Source organism: Histomonas meleagridis (genome assembly GCF_020186115.1).
Source record: "Histomonas meleagridis strain 2922-C6/04-10x chromosome Unknown contig_111, whole genome shotgun sequence".
Classification (NCBI taxonomy): domain Eukaryota; phylum Parabasalia; order Tritrichomonadida; family Dientamoebidae; genus Histomonas; species Histomonas meleagridis.
Genome location: NW_027150756.1, coordinates 232,933 through 257,033, shown reverse-complemented (window position 1 = coordinate 257,033; position 24,101 = coordinate 232,933). Strand labels below are relative to the sequence as shown.

General features: G+C 31.8%; 9 protein-coding genes across 9 annotated transcripts; 6 read left to right on the top strand and 3 right to left on the bottom strand.

Annotated features, from left to right (window-relative positions):
- Positions 1-531: 531 nt before the first annotated feature.
- GO595_000816 (uncharacterized protein) lies at positions 532-2,739 on the top strand (the record flags this gene model as incomplete). Its single annotated transcript, XM_067921713.1, has 1 exon — positions 532-2,739. The coding sequence occupies one exon, from the start codon at positions 532-534 to the stop codon at positions 2,737-2,739; it is 2,208 nt and encodes a 735-aa protein (XP_067779072.1).
- A 509-nt stretch (positions 2,740-3,248) lies between these two features.
- GO595_000815 (Phosphoribulokinase / Uridine kinase family protein) lies at positions 3,249-4,757 on the top strand (the record flags this gene model as incomplete). Its single annotated transcript, XM_067921702.1, has 1 exon — positions 3,249-4,757. The coding sequence occupies one exon, from the start codon at positions 3,249-3,251 to the stop codon at positions 4,755-4,757; it is 1,509 nt and encodes a 502-aa protein (XP_067779071.1).
- Positions 4,758-6,458: 1,701 nt separating this feature from the next.
- Positions 6,459-7,277, top strand: GO595_000814 (aldo/keto reductase; the record flags this gene model as incomplete). Its single annotated transcript, XM_067921691.1, has 1 exon — positions 6,459-7,277. The coding sequence occupies one exon, from the start codon at positions 6,459-6,461 to the stop codon at positions 7,275-7,277; it is 819 nt and encodes a 272-aa protein (XP_067779070.1).
- A 790-nt stretch (positions 7,278-8,067) lies between these two features.
- On the bottom strand, positions 8,068-8,988 carry GO595_000813 (transcription initiation factor TFIID subunit 8-like; the record flags this gene model as incomplete). Its single annotated transcript, XM_067921680.1, has 1 exon — positions 8,068-8,988. The coding sequence occupies one exon, from the start codon at positions 8,986-8,988 to the stop codon at positions 8,068-8,070; it is 921 nt and encodes a 306-aa protein (XP_067779069.1).
- Positions 8,989-12,156: 3,168 nt separating this feature from the next.
- Positions 12,157-13,614, bottom strand: GO595_000812 (uncharacterized protein; the record flags this gene model as incomplete). The annotated part of the gene is made up of 1 exon (XM_067921669.1): positions 12,157-13,614. The coding sequence occupies one exon, from the start codon at positions 13,612-13,614 to the stop codon at positions 12,157-12,159; it is 1,458 nt and encodes a 485-aa protein (XP_067779068.1).
- Positions 13,615-13,793: 179 nt separating this feature from the next.
- Positions 13,794-16,820, top strand: GO595_000811 (Ubiquitin-like modifier-activating enzyme 1; the record flags this gene model as incomplete). The annotated part of the gene is made up of 1 exon (XM_067921658.1): positions 13,794-16,820. The coding sequence occupies one exon, from the start codon at positions 13,794-13,796 to the stop codon at positions 16,818-16,820; it is 3,027 nt and encodes a 1,008-aa protein (XP_067779067.1).
- A 1,564-nt stretch (positions 16,821-18,384) lies between these two features.
- On the top strand, positions 18,385-19,524 carry GO595_000810 (CBL-interacting protein kinase 9; the record flags this gene model as incomplete). Its single annotated transcript, XM_067921647.1, has 1 exon — positions 18,385-19,524. The coding sequence occupies one exon, from the start codon at positions 18,385-18,387 to the stop codon at positions 19,522-19,524; it is 1,140 nt and encodes a 379-aa protein (XP_067779066.1).
- A 369-nt stretch (positions 19,525-19,893) lies between these two features.
- On the bottom strand, positions 19,894-20,403 carry GO595_000809 (uncharacterized protein; the record flags this gene model as incomplete). The annotated part of the gene is made up of 1 exon (XM_067921636.1): positions 19,894-20,403. The coding sequence occupies one exon, from the start codon at positions 20,401-20,403 to the stop codon at positions 19,894-19,896; it is 510 nt and encodes a 169-aa protein (XP_067779065.1).
- A 477-nt stretch (positions 20,404-20,880) lies between these two features.
- On the top strand, positions 20,881-22,194 carry GO595_000808 (Legume-like lectin family protein; the record flags this gene model as incomplete). Its single annotated transcript, XM_067921625.1, has 1 exon — positions 20,881-22,194. One exon carries the CDS (start codon positions 20,881-20,883, stop codon positions 22,192-22,194), a length of 1,314 nt encoding a protein of 437 aa, XP_067779064.1.
- Between the last annotated feature and the right edge of the window lie 1,907 nt (positions 22,195-24,101).

The following is a 24,101-nucleotide window of genomic DNA, read 5'->3' as shown; positions in this document are numbered from 1 at the left end:
GTTTGGAATAAGTTTTTAAAGTTCGATGAATTATATTACAACGAAATCAAAGAAATTTTGGAAACCGTTACAAACGATGACTTAACCGACGAACAAATTTCAATCAACAAAGAAATCATTTCAAATATTTCAGATATCTTAGAAAATCCAAACAAAGACAACACAAAAGAGTTTTACAACCAAATTTCACAGGTTTACATTTTGTTAATCACACTTTATACACAATATCAAAACGAGAAAATAGATGAACAAATTAAATTCATTTCATTCTTCTTATGGATCTTAAAACGTACAATCCGTCTTAGCTTTTATCATTGTTGTGAAATCTTTGAAATTTTAGGGTCAAATTCAATTGTAATGTTGAATCAATTAATTGAATTACAACCGACAAATAATTTAATCAAAATTCAATTCACTGTTGTAGAGCAAACAAAGCTATTGAAATCATTTGAATTAAAATTGAACGACCATAAACAACAGCTCACTTACTATTGTTTTGATTATGAAGACCTCTTAAAAGACATAACACAAATGAAGAACACATTTCTAGACATATTTAAAGACAGTTTAGAGTTCAAGAACATCACATATCTTCAAGATATTGTTGAATCGAATTATCAAAATGCACAAGAAATCATCGAAGAGTTAAACACATTCGATCAATATTCGAAACTATTCTCAGAATATAAACCAGAAACGCCTAACAAATTCTTTTCTGGTCCATTCATTACATACATATTAAATGATGTCACACAATTCATTTCGACGTTTTTAAGTATATCACAGAACAACAACAAAAAGGAGATCTCGATTCAAGGTCTAATGTTCTCATATAAGTTATCCGATTATTACCAATATTTCCCACTCCTTCAAGAGACTATTGATATTTCGCGTCTCTTCAAAATGTATTCGATGGAAATACCGAAGTCTTCAGCAGGTTTATCAATTGGCGAACTCAGTGAGAAGCAAAACATTAATTACATGTTACAAAAAATAGTGAAAAACATACAAAACTTATTACCTATTGCTGAAATAGTTACGAATCAAATGAAGAAATATTTCGCTGATGAAATTAAGGCACAAAATACTAAAGCGAATGAAAAACAAATCAGTTTCGATGAAGCAAATGAAGTTCTGAAGAATACTTCTCAAGATAGTCTCGAACTTACGCTACCTGAACTTGAAGAAATGTTTAAGCCCGAAATCAAAACAACTACAAACGCTTTCGATATAGAAATAGAAACGAAAGAAGAAGAAGTGAAAGAAGAAGTGAAAGAAAAAGAAAAAGATGTTGAAGAAGTTGTTGTCGAAAAGGAAGATAAAGAGAAACCTGTTGTTCTTGATATCCAATTCCCTCCTTCTTATGATGGATTTTTGAAAGTTCCATTTCAATTTGTCCCATTTCTCGCTAACGATGTCGAATCTGATATTAAATCATTCGACGACATTCCTGGTTATATCATTACCCCTCCAATTGAAGGGTTCGAAGACGAATATGAAGAAAAGGAATTTCCTCATTTCGATGATGTACATTTTGATGTGCAGTTAGAACGTAAACCTCTCAAATTTACGGCTATGATTGAAAGTGAAATGCCACCGAAAAATGTGTCACAGATTAACATACCTCCGCCTTCTTATGCTCAACAACCTGTTTTTGATCAAACGCCGAAGATCACAAGAAGATCTTCTCAGCCTAATAATGCTTTGTTGGGTCTGCCGCCTCCTGATTCTCCAATTAGAAGAGGTTCATCTCCAAAGTTTTCAATACTACAACCTCCAGAACCGCCAATTAACCACCAAAGAAATAAGTCTCAAATGCCATCGCCACTTTTTGACGATGGAGAAAATTTGCCACTGTTCAATAAACGGTCGTCGCCTCTTAGAAAAAGTGACGACTTATTCGGAGCGAGAGCTCCAACACCGCCAAGTGAATTTGATGATTCTCCACAAAACCCAATCTTTGATTTTGGTGGCTTGAATAACAAGACAAAGAATGATGAAAAAGTATCGAAATTTGACTTTAGTTCCGCATTTTCTGATTTTGGGAGTGGAAATTCTAACAAAGGAAACACTGAAGGAAAAGTCTCCAAATTTGATTTCGGTTCTGGATTTTCTGATTTTGGTAGTGGAAATTCGAATGATAAGGGAAACACTGGAGGAAAAGTCTCCAAATTTGATTTTAGCTCTGGATTTTCCGATTTTGGACATGGTAATTCTCAAAACAAAGGAAACAATGAAGGAAAAGCATCAAAATTTGACTTTGGCTCTGTATTTCCAGAGTTTGGCAACAACGCTGGAGGAAAATCGACGGTTAATTTCAGAGAGCCATTGAAAGTTCCGGCCGATTCACCTTTTTCAAAGTTTTTGATGAATGGCAACGACAATTCAATGTTTCTGAAAAATGGCAACGATAATAATAACGGTGTCTTCTTTATCCCACCAGGAGAAGATGACGAATACAATGAATATGACTACGACTATGACTATGATACATTCGACGAAGACTCTGAAGGTGAATTAGAATCAGACGGATTACCTGTTGAAGTTTCCAAAGATTTGTCATTAGTCGGAATTGTTCAGGAATATTTGCACTGCTTAAAGGATGACTTGAACATAATTCGCACCAGTCTACAGGATTATTCGCCTGATGAAGATAATTCATATTCGATACAAAAAGCATTGGATACTTCGCTTAGAGTAGAAACGTCAGTCGAAAACATCGAAAATTCAGCAGAGTAAACGAAACCAATAAGCAAATTATATTTCATGATTCACAACTGATAGCCAATGACTGATGATGAAAAAAATATTTTTATTACACTATTTTTTTTGAGTATATATTATAAATATAGCATTTATTAACATTTTGGATAAAGATAGATTCATTCTGCTCACCATTTCAGTTTGTGCGATAGGACGATCGGAATCATCAGAAATTTCTGTTTGAAAATTTAAATGAAAGAAAACTTTTCATGTGGATAAGTTGCTCATTAAAGAAATTTATTTCATTGATCCATGTTTGGCTTTGCAAAAGAACTAGATGTGCATGACCACAATGAAGGTTTTTTGTAATAATATAGCAGAAAGAGTCAAATTCATTGTCAATGATCTATCGTTATATTCAATTTTGAATGATTGGACGTGTAAACTTCATAATTTACATCGTTCTCTCACTCATTAATCAATTAAAGTTTGGCCGAATGAAAATAAACATCAGAAATATTGTGATAAAAGTGACACTTTCAGAAATGAGCAAAGTTCCACGTTCCCAACTCCATGCAGAAACTGCTACACTTACTTTTCTTCTATCCTCTCAATACTGGAAAAACTTCAAAAGAAACATAAAAGTAGAGCATACTTTAAATGACGGTATATATTGCACCGATTTGGAAAGAAATCCAATAACAGAAGAGATGTGCAAAAAACTAACAGACTCAATCAACGAAATACTTAAGAGCGATCAGCCCATTGAAATTGTCACAGTGAAGCATTCTAAACTTTGCAAATATTTCCAAGAACGAAATCAAATCGATAAAGTTAATGTGTTAAAGACATGGCAAGATCATGAGATTTCATGCATCAAGTACGAGGACTTTCTTGATTATATCATTGAGCCATGTTCAACTGATAAAGATCGACTCAAAATATTCGAAATCAGAAAGTATGCAGATGGTCTTGTTTTACGTTCGCCAACATTTTTCGCAGGAGATGTAATTCCAGAATTCAAAGATCCAGAAGTACTTCATCAAATGTTCCAAGAATATTCAGAATGGGCCAAACTTCTCAAGTGTGAGTATGCTTCAAATCTCAACCAACTGATCTTTGATCGTAAAGTAGATGGAATCAAATGGGTTGCTGAAGGTCTTCATGAGCAAAAACTAGCCACAATTGCAGATCATCTTGTAGCTAATTTCGACAAGAAGAAGATCATTACCATTGCCGGTCCATCATCCTCTAACAAGACCACATTTGCCAAACGTCTTGCAATCTCACTTCGTGTTGTTGGCTATCAATCAGTCATCATCGAAATGGACGACTACTTCAAGGACAACTCCGAGATCCCATTCGGCCCCGACGGTCTTCAAGATTTTGAGCATGTTTCCACTCTCAACATCAAACTTTTGAGCGAGCGAGTTAACGATCTCCTCAATGGCAAAACCGTTCCGCGCCGCAAATTCATATTCAAAAAGGGTGTTGGCGAAGACAGCACCACTGAGTTCATCACTCTTCCACCGAACTGCTTCCTTATACTTGAAGGTATCCACGGACTTAACCCTATACTTCTTAACGCATTTGGAGCAGATAGAGTTTGTCCAATATATGTATCTGCACTTACCCCAATTAATATAGATGCTACACATAGATTCCCAACAGCATCATTACGTTTGATAAGAAGACTTGTCCGTGACTTTAAGTTCCGTGGTCATTCACCACGGAAAACTCTCCAAAGATGGGTAAGCGTTCGTAGAGGAGAAGAAAATAACATATTCCCATTCCAGGCAAACGCAGAGCTGTTCTTTAACTCGGCATTGGTTTACGAGCTGCCTGTTTTGTCCATTTACGCAAGAGGTCTTTTGGCTGAGGCTTCAATTCCGGGGCCTGACGAGGACCCAGATGACCCACAGTCGCAAGAAGTAACTAAGGAGGCTTTGAGGCTACAAGGATTCCTAAACTTCTTCTACCCACTCTCAGTTGAAATCGTTCCACACACTTCTTGCCTTCGCGAGTTTGTTGGCGGTTCTGATCTAAAGTACTAATAAATGATTCAATGATTTATTATATAAGCGGACGTTTATTTTTGGGTTTTTGCAAGAACTTTTTGTGTAAAATACTCAAAAAAAATTTATGGATCTTTTCAATATCAATGAAGGAGTTATCACCAAACTTTGGATAATTTTGTTAATATTTAAGTTCTGAGATCTGATATCATTTTCTTATTATTGGAAGAAGAGGAAAGTGAATAGAACAATTAGGAAAATGTAAATTAATTCTAAATGAAATGCTATATCAGACAGAAAGAGTTTACACATCTGGAAATGAAGCTGAGATTGCTGAGAAAAATCATTTCACTGAAATTGCTGAATTAATTAAAAATCATATGAACACACACGATAATCAACACAGGAACACTGAAGAAGTTCCTTAAGTTATTTACAAAAAATTAAGTATGTTCCATTATGATTGAAAATATATAATAAGCTGAAGAAAAAATTAATGAAAATCGATTTTTAATTACATTTTTCTTGCCATGCATTTTAAACAAATGCATTTGTTTTATCTTCTCAAAAAAAATGAGACGTAACACCAATAAATTTTCCCACAAATGCAAACAAAATAAACAACTATCAATAAAGTTCATGGAATAGAAAACCATTGATTCAGAAGAAATTTAGTTCAAAGTAATGAAAAAAATGAAAGAATTTGATAAATTTATCAAAATTGTAGAAGGAAAATGCAAAAAATTTCCCAATTGTTGTTTAATAATTTGAGGTTGATAATTATTTAAATTGACATTTAAATCATGAACGAGATATTTGTGAAAATGTGACACTTTTTCATAAACCGAATATACGTTATTCAATGAGCTACAGCACTTATGCACCAATTTTCAAAATTCCTGATGGATTCCCAGAGTTGCTCGCTGAACTCACAACAGAAATTCTAAGAGAGCAACCCGAAGATGCAGTTGGAATTTATAAATTTGCTTTACAATTTTTTGAAAAGAAGCAACAAAGTGAGCAAGAAGAAGCAGCAGAAGGGGATAGCCAAGAAAATGAAAACAGTGGAGAATGATAAATGTATCACATCATTATTATTTAAATCATATTTTAAATCATAATTTATTAAAATTCTGAGTTTATGTTGCAAGCAAAAACTTTAATAAAGACATTCTGTTGTAGTGTTATTTTTTATAATTTTCATAAAAAATTCTTTTTTTATTCGATTCGAATGGAACTAATAAACATATTGTCTTCCACATATATAACTTTAATTATTATGCACATAGCATTCCGGTGATTTACCTATAAGTTGATAACAGTTGGTTAATGCAAACGATAATTTTATTATTAGCAAATAATTTAGCATTAATTATTTTTTTAAATATTTGACAATTATTCTATCCAAACTTTCGAAGATTATAACAATTATGAGTAAACTTTTGCTCGAAATTTAAAGTTCGAAAATTTTGTATTAGAGATATTTCAAAAAAGAGTTTAATAATTTTCATGTTTAAGCCCGATGATGCAGCTTTTTTGAGAGTTTGCAAACTTCATTCTCATTCAGTAACATCTGTTGTCCATAGCCGATACGATCCTTAGTCTTTGAATTTTTGAGTCAAACGATAATTTTCTGTAGCTGTTCAATTCAACATGCGATAATATTTGAAAGGACGAAAATTATGATTTTTGTTTTGTTCACTTATGAAAAATACCATCAAGCTTAACAACAATGTTGAAATGCCTCTTTTAGGATTTGGTGTATACTTAGTCACAGATCTAGAAGAGTGTGAAAAGTCCGTACTCTTTGCTTTGAAATCAGGATATAGAATGATTGATACAGCCGCTGTTTATGGAAATGAAAAAGCTGTTGGTAAAGCTATAAAAGAAAGCGGCATTCCAAGAGAAGAAATTTTTATTGTTTCTAAAGTTTGGATTCAAGATGCAGACTATGAAAAAACCAAGCAATCATTTGCTAAAACCTTAGAAAATCTTCAAACAAACTATCTTGATTTATACCTAATACATATGCCTTATGGTGACTATCATGGTAGTTGGCGAGCAATGGAAGAATTATATTCCGAAGGAAAAATTAGGGCTATAGGTGTTTCTAACTTCTTAGAAGACCGCTTAGTTGATTTAGTCTTGACCCACAAAATTGTTCCAGCTGTCAATCAAGTTGAGCTTCATCCATTTTTCCAACAAAAGTCGCTTCGAAAAGTTATGGAAAAGTATCAAATTAAACCAATGGCATGGGGGCCATTAGCACAAGGTAAAAATGATATTTTCAAGAGCCCAATACTTAACTCCATTAGTGAGAAATATCATAAGACGCCTGCACAAGTCATTTTAAGATGGCTTATTCAAAGTCAAATCATTGCGATTCCAAAATCAGTTCATGAAAATCGAATTCAAGAAAACATTAATATCAATGATTTCAATCTTTCAGATACTGATATTGAACAAATTGAACAAATGGATACAGGTAAATGCCTTATCTTAAATATCACAAGCCTTGAAGAGGTTTATAGACTTCATGGAATGCATTTTGAACAATAAACAAAAACTCGAATTTTTTAAAAATTTAATATATACAAACAAATGAAAGTTTTATTAAGGTTCTGTTTGATGGTAAATTTTTGTCTTTGGTTAATTGATAAGTTCGTTAAACTTCGAATTCAGAGATTGTGAGAAACAGAATAATCTTAAATTGAATTTTGGATTAATGACTTCTTTTATGTGCACGTATATGTAACTCAAAAAACATATAAACATAACCAAAATCAAAGAATCTAATCTTTGTAATGTTCTGTATATGTTTATAAAGCCAAATACGCATAAGTACTTCATTGAAACTTCATGTCCGTTTACGTTAATATTTCGATGAGTGTTCTTCTTAAGCCAATATGTAAAAATATAATAACAAAAAAATTCATTAAAATAAACAATGGAAGGCAAAAACAATGAACATGATATCATTCCCACAAATCCCAAAAGAAGAAATACAAAGTAATCAAATGGCTTATTGGCAAAATCTGTTGATTCAATGGAAAATGAAAAAAAGAAAATTCCTGATATTATTGTAATAACTTGAGCACATGGAGGTCCGATATAATATAATGATGTAAATATTCTCCACCATTCTTTATGTTTGAAAATTAAATCAAAATTGAAATATAATTGAGTTGGTGTTAAAACTTGGAAGTAAACCAGAAGTGAAAAAGCAATGCTGATGATCATATTTATCTTTGAAATCGGAAATGTTGAATTTTTCCAAATCATTTATCATATTTGGGGTACCCTAAAGAGTTTTATACAACAATTTATAATTTTTTATTGATTACATTCTCTATTCATTCTCTTGAGAATTTGATTTCATATTTAATTTTTGTTCTGATACGTTTGCTGTGGAAGAAACATATTTTGAATCTTTCATTGTACCTGGTTCTGAGGTGCCTTGACCGATAGCCAGAATTGAGAGCATATTTGGGGTGTCCCTATTACCTCCAATGATGTCTGAATCTTTGAAGTTTTTAATTGGAAGAAATTCTGGATCAACATGTGGCCTTTCTCCCTCTAACGTATATAACGATGATTCAAGGAGTTCTGTTGGTTTGGTAACAAGTTCGGTTGATGTTAATTTTGTTAATTCGCAATCAAAATTAACAGAAGTTTGTGAATCTGTACCTTTACCTGAGAGTATTTGTGCTAGTGCTACTTGTAGAGAAGCTTGATCAATTTCCCTTCTTTTAATAATTTCAGGCTCGTCAGATAATTGAGGATCTGGTTTAATGGTATGGTCATACGTAAATGGATCAGGAGGAGGAGCAAAAAATGGTGGAATATGATATCGTTTACCTTGTCCTGGATTTGAAACAACAAATGATGTATTAGCGCGAAATGGATATGTTGATTTTTGTTGTTGATTAGATGTTGAAACTGCAAAAAATTTAGATGGAACTGGAATAGGGTAAGGTTCAACAAGAAAATCGAATTGAGGAACACTACTTCCAGCATTTAAAAAAGAAGAAAGAGAATCAACTGTTTCTTGAAACTTATTGAGACCTACAAAAACATCATAACCATTTGAATCTGTTCTTCCGCAAAATGTTGTAACATCAGCAACAGATCTTCCATAATCAAAAAGCCTGTCTATCACAATTTCAACAAGAATTTCTAAAGATGTCTTGGAAATGGAAGTAAATCCTTTGTTTTGAGCTGTTCTTGCAATTATTAATTTCACTATATGTCTTGTAAACTCGTCCGACATTAGTGTTCTAACTGAAAAATTACGACCGTTTACTTTGGAAACAGAAATTCATGAACAAAAGAAGGTATATAGAAAATTTAAAGTGCATGTTTTAAAATTTAAATTTAATTTTTGTGTCTATCATTTGTTATGTGTTAAAATAGATTTGATTGATTTAAGATCTGATTTAATTTTTCAAATTAGGTCTATTTCAACAGAAAAATATGCTTTACCATGAGTAAATAAATTTATTTAAATTCAACCAAACAAATTTTTTTAACCTTATTGCAAAATTTTACATTTTTAATATAAAATTTAAAAAGGAAAAATGATAATTATTTTTAAAGTATTGAAATCAATTCCTTCTTCTTATCCAAATTGTAATTTAGCTATTTCCATCCAGTAAGTAATTTTCATAATATCCATTAAATTATCAACAAAAAAGATGGGTGGGGCTCCGATTAACGTGCGAAAAAGACGTTAAATCATTTCACATTGTGCACAAATATCAAACGGTTTTTAGTATTTGTGCAAAATTATGAAAATCAAAGTTTCAAACTATTTGTTTACTGATTTACCTGCCCCATGCTGGTGCATGTTGTGAGTATTGGAAGGCTACAGTACAATTGCATCTTGAGCAAAAATTTCCTGCACGAAGACGATTACCATTAGCATCACGACCACAGCTATTGCAGTATGTTGTTCCGCAACGAGGACATGTCTTCCAATTGTTACCAGTGTGGCAATATGGGCAACCCATTCTAAAATATGAAGTGACAAAAATTCAACCGTTGTAACCAGTTTTTGAATGGGTGGTTGTGAACTCATAATTCTTTTGGCATTCAATTTTCAATATCATATAAAAAAACAATTCACCTGTGATACGTTCGAAGTTGTAAATCAATAATTATACGCTTATAAAAGCAGACACTCAAGCCAAACACCTGATCAAAAAATATATATATCTATATACAATATTATAAAGATCAAAAAAATCAAAATTCGTGTGCAAAATTGTGTTTTGAGTCGTACTTGCTTTCGAAAGCAAGATATATATATATATATATCGATACAGAATTATCGTTTTAATTATGATGTTCAATAAGAACGAAATACATCGTTACGATCTATTATATTTTTAGGAAGAGGTGGTGAAAATATGGATGGCAAACGAATAAAATATGGTGATGAAAAAAGAAGTTCTCTGTTAATTTCCAGATAGTGATCGATTGTTCAGAAGATGCAAGAAGATATCCTCGCTCATCAGAAGCTTGTAGTGCAACAAAGCTAAAATCTGTATGTATGATAAGTTTTTTTCGTCGTCATCAAACATATCATTAAATGAAGATCTTTTGCTAGGAGAAGCAATAGTTGTGTATTTGGAACAGAAATAGATGCATCTGGAGGTTTAAAGGTAATAGGACGAATTTTTTCTAAAGGATGAAATAATGTAAATAAAATTGGAAAATTCAAATTCTGTGACATGGATGATTCAGGAGACCTAAGGAATAGAAGTGATTTGTGGAGTGGAAATATTTTTGCAATTTGAAATGGAAGAGGAATTAATTTAATTGTTCTCCTGAAATATTAAATAAAATAAAGCCGCTCTTGTGGTTCCGACTCTTGGAGATGTCCCTTCAGAAAATGTAATTACTTTTTCGAGCATATACACTTAAAATATAAATAAAATTTTATAGCAAAAATTATTTGGCTAGATTCGGATTATTTGAGTATATGACTCTTATTCATATAAATTGAATATTTCATAATTTTTTGATGATTTATATATATTGATGTGCACAATGACATCGTTAAGTATGCTATTAGGTTTTTTCTAAAACAAATATTATTGATTTTGAGAAAAAAGTACATTTATTATAAAAACTCACATGCCAAAAGATCATCAAGGATTTAATAAACTCACCCTCTTTTTTTCTCTCAAAAATTTTATATAAGCATTTATATATACTAAATTTAATTAATTTGAAATATTTAGAGATTTCTTCTGCTGAATTTCGAGAAAAAGTAGTATTTTGCTTGACGGTTTAAAAACCGTGATTTACCATTCAAATATTTTACGGTTGCAAACTTTTTAGATGGAAAATAATCGTCGGTAGAAGAAAATATGTTATTCATGCATATTCTAACAACTTTTTCTCATAACTCAGCAGAAGAATCTCAATAAAACTTTGATACCATTTCAACCAAATCATAATCATATTTGAAAATAAAGAAGAAAAAAAAGGGTCAATTTTTTTTTATACTTGATTTAAATATTGCTTTTTTCGTTAAAAATGAAATGTGCATCTTTTGGTGTACTAAGAATAAAAGCAAGAAATCATGATTCCATATATAAATTTATCAATGCCACTAAAAGGTTTAACTTTGTTAGGTTGCTCAAAAGCGAATTCATAAAAACAGTGATCAGACACAGGATAACTAATTTTGGAAAAATTATAAAGCTTGATGGCACTTTTTATGAAAAATTTAAATGGTTTATTATACTCAATTTAAATATATTCATGATCATAAAAATATTTGAAGATATCATTTCGATGAAAATGTGAAATATTTTCATTTTTAGTTAAAGAAGGAATGAAAATCAATGATGATATTATTAATGAAGCTGTATTAACAGGAAATTTATTTCGTTCAAAATATTTTCTTAAATTCAATTAAATCTCAAAAAATATTTTAAAATTTTCAATGGAACTTGGAAGTGTTGAACTTGTCAAAACTATTTTAGAAAAAGAAGGAATGAAAATAAATGCTAAATACAAAATAAATTTTAATAATTTTTTATTTCCAAATAATATTTGGAAATTATTTAAATTATTTAGAACAGCACTTATAAAAGCATCACAAAATTGTCATACAGAATAAGTTAAATTACTTCTTGAACAAGAAGGAATTGACAATGGAAATTCATATAAATAAATTGAAAAACGTTTTAAATTTATATGTGCATATATAGTTTATATTAAGCAAAGTCATCATATATTTGAGTTCTATTTTTCATATTTCATCTGATAGTTTGGTATTTCTTTACAGGAGAAACTTTTTGTCTTCGAAGACAACAATTAATTGCCACTGTTTTTTGGATGACAGCGCATAGAAATGAATATCTTTGAATTAAATTACATTTTTATTACCAAAAACAACATAAAGAAGATACATTTATTGTAAATATTATGTTGCCCGCCTCTTTGCCCTTGGCTTTGTTTTCTTTTTAGTTGCTGCAGAAGCTGCTATTCCTCCAAGCCCAGCATTTCCAGCCCATTCGAATTTCTTAATTGCCGAAACACCGATTGATGTTATAATAATGATTAATATGCAACCGACAAATTGTGATAACATCAACATATCCAAATTGTCTTTCATGTAGGAACAGAACAAGAATTTTTCACCTCTCATTTCGTTCTTTGAGAATTCACATTGTTTCATTGATTCGAGATTTGCCAAATTTGTAGATTTGTTCTTAGCCTGCGCATACAATGCATTCAGATCAGTCCTGTTGGCACTAATTTGTTGGTAATAAGGGTCTGTGATGTTGAACCAGTATGCCTTTGATGCGTTTGTGATGGGATAATATTCGACCATTTTGTCATTGAATTCATTGACTGAGTTAACCGCTAAAATTACATAGTGGTCCTCAAAAACTGGGTAAAGCGGTGAATTCACACATGGGACAAAGAACTGAAGTCGCATAGGGATGTTCTCAACAGTAGAATCATCAATGTAGAATGAGATTTCATCACAGTATTCATATATGATTTTGCTGCCTGCAAAATGGATTCCGGTTGAAACAAAGAAGAAAACACATGCAATCGCATTCAAAACGACCATAATGATCATGAAACATCCACGGTAAATACTTCCTGCAACAATACCAAAGGAACATGAAACTGTGGCAAGAATAAGATTGATTAAAATGACAGCCATACGAGCATCTTCAAATTTGTTGATAAGATTTCCCATAATTTGAGATTGACCTTTGGCATAACGAACTGAAAAACGAAGATCTTGTTCGAATTCATTACGAAATTTGTTATAAAGACTATTACTTGTTGTTTGTGGAAGTGTTGAAATAAACTGTGTCATGTTCTCTTCAAGCTTTGTTGGCACTTGATCAAAGACATCAAAAACTTTTCGTAAAGAGACATGAAAATCTGTATTTGCAAAATAACCATAAATAAGAATGCCTTCGAAAAGGAATGTAAAAACAATGATTCCAATACGTGCTGAGTTAACAACTGTTTGTGAAAATCCTCGACGTGGTAATTGTTTTCCTCCACAACAATTGCAACAATATCTAAAAATCAAAATAAGAATATAAATCAACAACAAAAGCACTCCAAGAACACTGAACAACAAAATGTACATAACTGATGAGTCAAGATAATCGTCGTTTTCTAGATCAAAATCTGGGTTGATTAAACTGAACTTACGAGTAAATCTTGGTATTGATGATATTAACCAATCTGATACAGAAGTTATAGCACCGTCGGACGGAATTCTCCAAGATTCTCCATGTCTATCTACATAAATATCACCAGGTTTCGAATGACCGCGGAAAACAGCAATAGCTATGAAACCAAATACTATAAAAGAATAGAAGAAAAGAAAGGGTTTTAAAGGCAGCTTCATATTATTGTATTTTGAAGTATTGAGGTTTTTGAGATAGTTTTAATTTTTCATTGAGTTTATACAAATTAATTTAATGAACCGGTGACGTAGATTTGACAATGTTTGTTAGGTCTATGTTCTATTGAAAATTGACAAAATGTAAAAAATATTTGCCACGACGATAACCGTTGTCATCCTTAATGTCGAAGCCAACAGAAACTCAAATCGATGAAGATCTTTATAGTCGCCAAATTTATGCTTTAGGGATTGAGGCAATGAAGAGAATGTCGAACTCTTCTGTTTTGATTTCTGGAATGGGTGGTTTAGGTGTTGAAATCGCTAAAAATGTGATTCTAGCTGGTATAAAAAATGTAACGATTCATGACACGGAAAAAACAACAATGGAAGACCTCGCTTCCCAATTTTATTTGACTGAAGAAGATATCGGTCAAAATAGAGCAATGGCTTCATTATCAAAATTAATCCAATTAAATGAATATGTTTCTGTTTCAGCTTCTACAGTTGAACTTACAAATAGTTTCTTGCAACAATTTAATTGCGTAGTTTTTACTACACCAATGAAAGAATCTCAAATTATTGAATACTCTAACTTTTGTCATGATAACAATATCAAGTTCATAATGACTGAAACAAGAGGTGTATTTGGTTCTATCTTTAATGACTTTGGAGATAACTTTTTCGTTCAAGAACCATCCGGTCAAAAGCCAACCAGATTTCTTTTATCAGGTGTAACCAATGATAAAGAAGGAGTTGTTGTCATCGGTGATCATGAAGAACATGGTTTATCTAATGGTGATCATGTTATATTTGATCAAGTTGAAGGTATGACTGAATTAAATGGACGTGAATTTCCGGTTAAGGTGATTGATCAAAAGTCTTTTTCCATTGGTGATACATCATCATTTCATCCATATACATGTGAAAATGGCAACGGTTATGGCAACCAAATTATCTTACCAGTTACAATGCATTTCAAGCGTTATACCGAAGCCATTAAATCCCCTGAATGTATTAACGCAGACTTCACAAACTTCGGGAGAGAAAATCAAGTACTTTTGGCATTCACAGCTTTACACCGTTATTTGGACCTAGGCAAAAGTGACATCGATTTTGACAGCTTTATTCAGTGCGCAAAAGAAGTTAATAATGAATATCAAATAGTCGAAATAATAGACACAACATTACTTAAAGAATTTGTCCGTGAAAATGCAGTCATTTCACAGACATCATCAATTTTCGGAGGTATAGCAGGTCAAGAAGCTATTAAATCAGTATCATCTAAATATACACCAATCCAAATGTTCTTCGAATATAGCAACATAGAAGCATTGCCACCATTAGAAGATATCCAATACATCCCACAAAATGATCGATATGATCCATACCGATTAATTTTTGGAAACGCACAACAAGAGAAAATACAAAACTTACGATACTTTATGGTAGGCGCTGGTGCCATTGGTTGTGAAATCTTAAAGAATTGGGCATTAATGGGATTATCAACTGGACCAAATGGTAAGATCTATGTAACAGATATGGACCAAATCGAACGCTCTAACCTCAATCGGCAATTTTTGTTCCGGAATTCTAACATTGGTCAATCCAAATCAATGGTTGCTGCAAATTCTGTCCTAAAGATGAATCCATCTCTTAAAATCGAACCACAACAAAACCGTGTAGGTCCTGAGTCTGAAGATATCTATACTAATTCATTTTATGAATCATTAGATGGAATTTGTAACGCATTAGATAACCAACAAACTCGTCTTTACAATGATTCCCAATGTATTTATTACCAAAAGCCATTATTAGAAAGTGGTACATTAGGACCAATGGGACATTTCCAAATCATTGTCCCATTTTTAACTAAAAGCTATGGCAGCTACATAGATCCCCCGACCAAAGGTATTCCTGAATGTACATTACATTCATTCCCCACAAACATCAACCACTGCACCATGTGGGCCAAGGACACATTCTATGGTTTATTCACACAAAAACCGTCGAACATTAATCAATACATCAAAGACAAAGGCTATGTGAAAAAAATGTTAAAATCTGATCCAGGCACATTGTTAGAGACATTAGAGTCGGCTTATAAATATTTAGTTGAAGAGAAGCCTCATAACTTTGATGACTGTATCAAAATTGCGCGAATCAAATTTGAAGAATTATTCAACTTTTATTATCGAGACTTATTATACCAAAACCCACCAGATAAAGTCGAGAACGGACAACCATTTTGGACTGGTAGTCGACGTATTCCAGAGATTCAAAAATATGATGCCAACAATGAATTTCATGTTGACTTTATTAAATCAGCAGCATTCTTGTACGCCAAAATTTATAACATTAATGAAATTGATTTTAATAATATAAATATTAAAGCAAATGAAGTTGAAGTACCTGAATGGAAGCCAAGTAAAAACATCATAAATACTAATGAAAATGATGATGATACAAAGAAAAAGAGAGTTAATTCCAACAAGGCATTTCTTAGTAAGGTACAATCATTATGCAAGAAATTAACTGACGTTAGAAACAATGATTCCCTGTTAAATGTCCAAGAATTTGAAAAAGATGATAACACTAATGGTCATATTGACTTTATTAGTGCAGCTGCTAACTTAAGAGCCATTTCATATCGGATACCAACAAGTAATAAACTTGAAATTAAGGGCATTGCTGGCAATATAATCCCTGCTTTGGCCACGACAACATCAATGATCTGCGGTTTTGTAACCTTAGAAATGCTAAAAGTGCACAATATTTCTAAGAAAAACTTGGAAGATTTCAAAGACGGTTTCATCAACATTTCAACGGCGTCTTTTCAATTTATTCAGCCGATGAAATGTGATATGAAATACATCAAAGAAATTGATTACCACTTTTCTATGTGGGACAAGTGGATAATTGAAGGCGATTTGACGGTTGGAGAATTCAATGAAAGATTTGTTGAAAAGTATAAACTAAGGCCAATGATTATAATGATTGGTACAACAATTGTTTATGCAAATAATAACTTTTTGTTGTCGAAAGAAAGACAAGAGGAATATGCAAATAGAAAAATTACAGATGTGTATGTGAAGGAAGCTGGAATGAAACTGCCTGAAGAAAAAGGTATGATACAAGTAGGTGTTATCATGGAAAGTGATGAAAACAGAAGAAATGTTGAAACGCCAACAATTTACTTGAAGTTTAAGTAAAATTTTGATAATATTTATCATCATTCAAATTCGCTCCTATCGTCACTTATCGTTGTTGCTATCGTTTGATATAAACCATGCAAAAGTCGATTTTTGTCACTTTTTGGAATGAAAGAATAAATTTATCTCGTGCTCATCATGATATTATTCTTAGATTTATATTAATCATAGATGTAACTATGTACATATATTATATATTCATAATATCAAGATCGTAGGATGATCGCTATATACGATGGGTGGAAATCGCAAGTTTAATATATAAACTGAATTTATAAATTTGGGCTGTTCAAAAAGTTATCAAAAGTGACACTAATAAACTATACAAAATATAAGTAAAAAATGCAAAACATTTTTCCAATGTCAATCAAATATAAAAAAGATATCGATTTAAAAAATAACCGAATTCAAGCAATAGCAGCGTTTAAAAGTCTAGGTATGTCGCAACATGAAGCTAGGCAGCAGAATTTTCATGGAAAACATATCAGTCATGATTTGATTATAAAAGTTCATACTTCTATTGATAATGGCCAGGATTACATGTGCCATGCTAAATTTCTAGGAAGACCGAATTCAATGAATGAGAATAAATTATAAATTATTGATGATATACTCAGTAAAAATGGAAGACATACTTTAGTAGAAATAGGGGATGAAATTTATTCGCAAACAAAAACACGAGTATCAAAATCCACATTATCCAAAGCTTTAAGTTTTATTGGTTACAAATATAGGCCGCCAAAAAAGGGCTCAAACTTATACGAAATTCAAAAATAAAATCGTTTAAAATTCTGTCGGTCTTTGATTGGAAATCAAATTGAAGTTGAAAAATTTATTTTTTCAGATGAGAGTAGATTTTGCCGAGAATCAGATAAAAAATACGTCTGGTACAGATCTGGGAGGAATAATGAATCATTATATTCTAATATCTATTGTTTGTAACTTAAACGGAGAATGCATAAACGATCAACTCCGAATGAGCAAAGAACATCGCTTCACGAATGATCCTGTCATCCTTGATGAATATTTATCGTATTCTAAGTCTGAGATGATCGCAAACTGGGACCCAAATCTTCCAAGCTTCTACGAAATAGAAGGTAAGGAATTTACTGAATCCGAACAACAATATATTTCGAAGAAATTAGCGAAGTGGAACAAAAAAACCCCACCACCATATGGACGGTGGTGTACTAAGTTGGGGAGACCGAAAAATGAGATTGAATATCTTTGATCGAATTTTGTGTCAAAATTAACAAACTCTGTCAGCATGTAAAAGCATTTTAAAATATTTTTAATATTAAAATTTATTCACCAGTTTGACGAGAATTGCACATCTTAGTTAGGTAAAGTCATTATGTGTTTGTTTATGAATTTTTGGATCAGAGTTTGAGATTAAATCAAATTCACGATGAGCTTAATTCAATGCCTAAACATCAGACAAATAAAAGCAATTTTTTGAGCATTGGGTAAATTTGTTGTTTATTTTGATAATACAAGTGATTTTAGTGGATAAAGTTCGAGTCAAATGCAATGTAAAACTTTTTGAGTATTTTACAAAACTAAAATGGATACAGAAGATCCAAGCGGAAGATACAGAATTCTCGAAGAAACACCAATGCCAGGTCCATACGTACGCAGAAAATTGGTTTCAAAAATTGGTAGTAATCAATGCACTGCACACTGCGTTCATAGGAAAGCAGTTTTATCAACAAGATTTATCGATAAACTTCGTGCCGAATGTGAAGTTCTTGGATCTGTTCATCACAACCTTATTCAAAGTTTTATAGAGTCTACTTTTAATTCTGTTTATTTTCAAATTGTTGAATCTGAAGATGTTAATTTAATTCATCATTATAGATCTCAATTCCCTCTGAAGGAATCTTCTGCAAAAATCATCTTTAATGACCTACTTGTTGCTGTATCACATTTGCATTCTAATCAAATTGTTCATCTTGATATTCGTCCTGAAAATGTGTTCATTGTTGATGGAAAATTCAAACTTGGCTGCTTTTTCAATGCTAAGTTTCTTCCTGACGATGGTTTTGTTTCAGGTGCTTATGGAACTCCAAATTTCCAAGCACCTGAAATTTTCACCAGCGAAAAATACGATGGCAAGAAAGCAGATGTTTGGGCATGTGGCATTTTTCTGTATAGTATTTTGTCTGGTCATATTCCTTTTATTTCCAAACCAGATGATCCTCCAAACCTCCAAATTGCGAGTCTTGGGGAACAAATTGTTAAGCACAGCATCGAGTTCCCACCATATTTCTCCGATAAAGTTAATGATCTTCTTGAGAAAATTTTGGTACATGATCCTGCAAAAAGGCCATCAGTTGACGAACTTTTGAATCATCCATGGCTCGCACAAGACAGAGATGAGAATGACATTGGATTAGGAGAAGTTGAAAAAACATCAAATAAATTCATTATTGAGTCGCTGAAGACACTTAACGAAATCGAAGAAACAATTCGCAGATTCTTCGATGGGCCTGACACGAACTTGACTTCCGCAGGCGGGAAATCAAGGTTCAAAGTCTTCGTAAGAAAACCGTTTCAAACCGGCTTTTCCATTCAACTTTTGAAAGACGAAGTTTACGACGTCTCAATCATCGAAATCAAAAAACTGAGAGCGGACTCGGTCGAAGAGTTCGAGAACATATTGCAAAATTTCGCGCGTGAACTTGCAAAAGATGACTTAAAATAAATTCATAAATCATTGCGAAATAATTCCAACTCTCAATTGATATGTAAACAATTCGATAAAATTTTTTCTTGGTTATTAATAACAAATCTTTGGATTATTCACTGTATAGTGTTAAATGACATTTGTTGCGCACAAATTTAATTTAAGATTTCATAACGTGTAATGCAGTAAGAAAAAACTTTTTTACCTTTATTATACCATACAAGAGAATAATGATGAAGATAATGAATTTAAAATTTCGGAATTTTTTGCTAAATTTAGTCAGTGTGCTCTGACTCTAAATTTTTATTGTAACAATATGTGTCTCAGTTAATTGCTGCTTCAGTAGGAAGTTATAAACATTTAAAATGAAAATGGATAATTATTTATTTATTCACCTGTGACAATCCTATTTCCTTCGGTTACGAACAACAATGAGTTCCTTGGATCTTTGCTATAGTTGTCGAAGTGCCATATCAAATAACCAGATAAAGCTGCTGCAATGAAAATTATCCATACAACTATATTCACCCAGAAAGTACTCATTTGACTAAAGGAAGCTGCCTTTTCAAGAAAGATGAATTTAACTGTATATCCTTGTTGAGTATAATCGGAAATATTTGAAATTGGATCAGAAATTAAGTTCAATGAAGCTCTTAATTCTGCTAATTCTTGTGTAGTTCCAGTAACCTTGTAAGATGTATAGTTAGAACCATCTTCTCTTTCACCACTCTCGCGCATTACATAAACAGTTTTATTTATATTGTAATTAGAAGGTTCAACAGCATATGATGTACCTTGTGTGTTCATCTCGTATTCCATTTGATAAAAGTCGGACACAGAAATTGTTATGTATTTGGGTGCTGTGAGGCTTGCAAGATAAAGAAAAACAGTTAGCATTGGTCTAAAAAGTGTCAAAACGGTTTTTATCATAAACGTTTGTCACTTTTCATTGGATGGAAGAAACCAAAGAAGAAGGAAGAGAGACAAGATTGGAATTATTATCGCAGTTAGATGCTTTAAAGGAATTAAATGATTGTATTCGCGAAGAATTACAAAATGTTGATAAGATATCTGACACAAAAATTGATTGGAATGGATACATACCTCATTTGTTTGTAGTAATTTGCATTGCCTGCTTAGTGATAAAGCACTTGTACATATGACAATTGTTTTGTTTTATCAAAGAATTTTTTTGTATATTTCAAAATTTCACAACTTTTTGCAAAACATTTTTGCAAGATTATTTGTGATAGGGATATAATATTTTGTAAATTATATACATTAAAAGCTTGTTATTCAGTTTCATTTTCATCATTTTTTGCACTTCTGTGTTATTTTTCACATAACATTTCGAATCACTGTCAAAACCGCAAAATGTTTGTTGTTGTTTTAGTGTTTCAATGTGTTTCTAAAACAACTGCAGACTTATCACCACCATTTGAACCAACAGAGGAAGGAAATATTGGTTATTGGGAAGTTGGTGGCTCTTCAGTTATATACAAAGACATGATTATGCTCACTCCACCAATACAATATAGAAAAGGCTTTTTATGGACTAAAGTGGAAGTTCCAGAATTTCCTTGGTCTATTTCATTTAAGATTGAATTTGGCGAAGGAAATGGTGGAGGTGGATTTAACTTTTTAATAGTTAACAAGTATGGAACTTCTGGTCCAATTTGTGGTGGGCCTTCAAAATTCAGAGGCATCTCCTTTGTAGGTTTAATAGATCATTCAACAGAACAACAAACTCTTCAAATGAGTTTAATTCAATCTTCTGGAGAAAAAGCATATTCTCTTGAAAATTTTGATCACCCAGATATATCAATTCCTTTTCAAGACAACACTCCAATTTTGTTTACCCTTAATTTCAACGATAAAGAAGTTTCCGTTAATATTGATGGTAAACAATATTTTACTCAACGCCTTAATGTCAGCCTTTATGAGCACTACATTGGCCTTACTGCCGCGTGCAATAAATATTACACGCAAATTAATCTTTATGAAATATTATTTAAAATCGACGACTTTTCAAGCAGAGTATTAAATTTTGAAGAACATCAACACACACTTGGGAACCATAGAAATCATGGACATGTCAAACATCCACATAAATCAGGGTTCCGAAATCCAATTTTCAACAAAACCACATCTGAGCTTCAATCCTTCAAACGCTTGAATCCGTCAGGTGTTCCTAATGTTACGGAAACCCCAGAATCAACAACAGATCGCGTTTTCGATGTTGTCGATGAGGTTAACCACGCGTCATTTGACGTCGCATCGTTCTCAGATTTGACTGAGTTTGTTCAGGAAAATCTTTTGATGTATTCACAAAAGTGGCAGAAGCGAACGATCAAAATTGTGGAGCGGGTACAAAGTGCGCGCGACGTTGCAGGCGCAGCAATGAATTCGGCGCAGAAGATGTTGGACTTTTTTAACTCGACACTGAAAGAAAAGTTTTTCAAAACTTATGATCAGATTCTGAACTTGAAAGCAATCTTCGAACAAATGGATGAAGAAGGAATTGACCATGAAAATGTAATATCATCGATCGCTAAAAGCGCTGATAAATCTCCCGCTATGAAAATTGTTGTGTTCGGATCTGTTGTAGAAATGGTTCTGTTGTTTGGATTTTTGGTGATTATGAATGTCCCGTCAATAAGAAAGAGAATAATTGGATATGCGTATTGAACTTTTTGTTGTTGATAAAGGATATATTATAATTTTTTATAACAATTGTTATAAATTATTTGTGAATGTTCTATCGTCGTGCTTACAAATGATGTAAACTATTCAATGTATGACTTTTTTATAATAACGATAAGTATTTTAGCTTCGTGACTTTTTATAATTCTTTAATGAACATTGGGATTAATGTATGAACTAACTTAACCCATAAAATATATCATTAACACTAGCAATTACAATGTATTTCAATAATATCTTTTAACATAGGTAAATCATACCATGCAAATTATGTTCCACAAATCATTATTGTTTACTCTAGTTCCTCTCAAGCATTCCCAAATTCAACAATGTTGGTATGATGAATTCGAATATGTAAATACTATTGTGCATCTATTTTTCCATAGACATATTTTAATTTTTTGTTACTCAAGAATTAGGTATGAATTATTTGAACTGACTTTTTTTATATTCCTTTAAAGACAAACATGAAATAGAAAACATATTTTATTATGAACATTTTTACATGTATTGCCCTAAGCATGCTTAGTGACTAAATGGGAAGCACATGTTTCCAAAGATATCATAGAAATTAATTAGGAGCATAAAAATTATATCATTGATTGTGTTTAATTCAAAGAAAAATATGGAATTAATTCACTTGAAGAAGTATCAAATGTAATAATTAAGAGAATATCATTTTAATTTTGTTCCTTCATCACGATATGACAGTGTTATATTTTCACATGAAGGAGATCTATACTTATATAATGTTTTTTGGCATTTTAATAACTACCAAAATGAATGTGAAATGTAATTAAACATTCCAGAACTTATTCATATCATTCACTGCCTCATATAATCGGTTTAAAAGATGTACCCATAAACTTTATCAAAAAGTAATTTTACTATTTCCATATTATTATTTCTAACTGCTATATGAAGTGTTGCTTCAAATTATTAAAACATATTTTAAAGACAAAGATAAGCAATAGTAATTCACGCATAGAAACATCACAACAATCAATTGAAAGTAAGGTAAATAACAATAAAACAGTTCCTCTTGTAGAAGCACAAAACTCTATGAAACCAAGGTAAATAATAACAATTCACAAAATATTTTAAAATCACTTTCCTTTAACATGTTTATTTTTTGATAAGAGATCTCTTTTCGCACAGCAAAACAAATTTTTCTTTCAAACCATTTTGACAAGCAGCTTTAACCGTAAAAATTTCACTGAAACAGTTCATCTTCAGAATTTTGAGATAATTACAAATCTTTTTGTATGTAGATTTCGGTTGAGTCACTTGACTGTTGTAATCATGATTGTTTCAAAGGACAAAACCAAATAGACATTTAAAAAGTTTGTTACATCACCTCACCCCGGCCACCTATTTGAGTAGTTTACATATTCACATATTTTTTTGGAGAAATGGGTTTTATGTTCTCATTGTTTTTGTTTCACACATTGCAAGCATATGATGAAAAAACACAAACACTAACATTGTCATTGTTTGGTATATCTATAAAGCAATATCGAGCAGTAGCGAAACATATAATAATAATGAATAATGTCACTGAGATTCCAAGTTATGCATTCTCTTTATGGAGAATTATTACTGTAGATCTCAGTGACTCAGTTACATCGATTGGTTTCAAAGCATTTTATCACTGTTCATTATTAGAATCGATTAAGTTTAGTAATAACTTAAGAACAATTGAAGAAAGTGCTTTTGAAACATGTTGTTCCTTAAGTAATCTCACATTACCAAATTCGATTATTTCTCTTGATTCCAATGCATTTCAGAGATGCGAATTATTAAACACAATCACAATTTCAAAATCAGTTACTTATATTGGAGAAAATGTTTTTTCAAATTGTATTAAACTTCAATATATAAAAATATCAAAT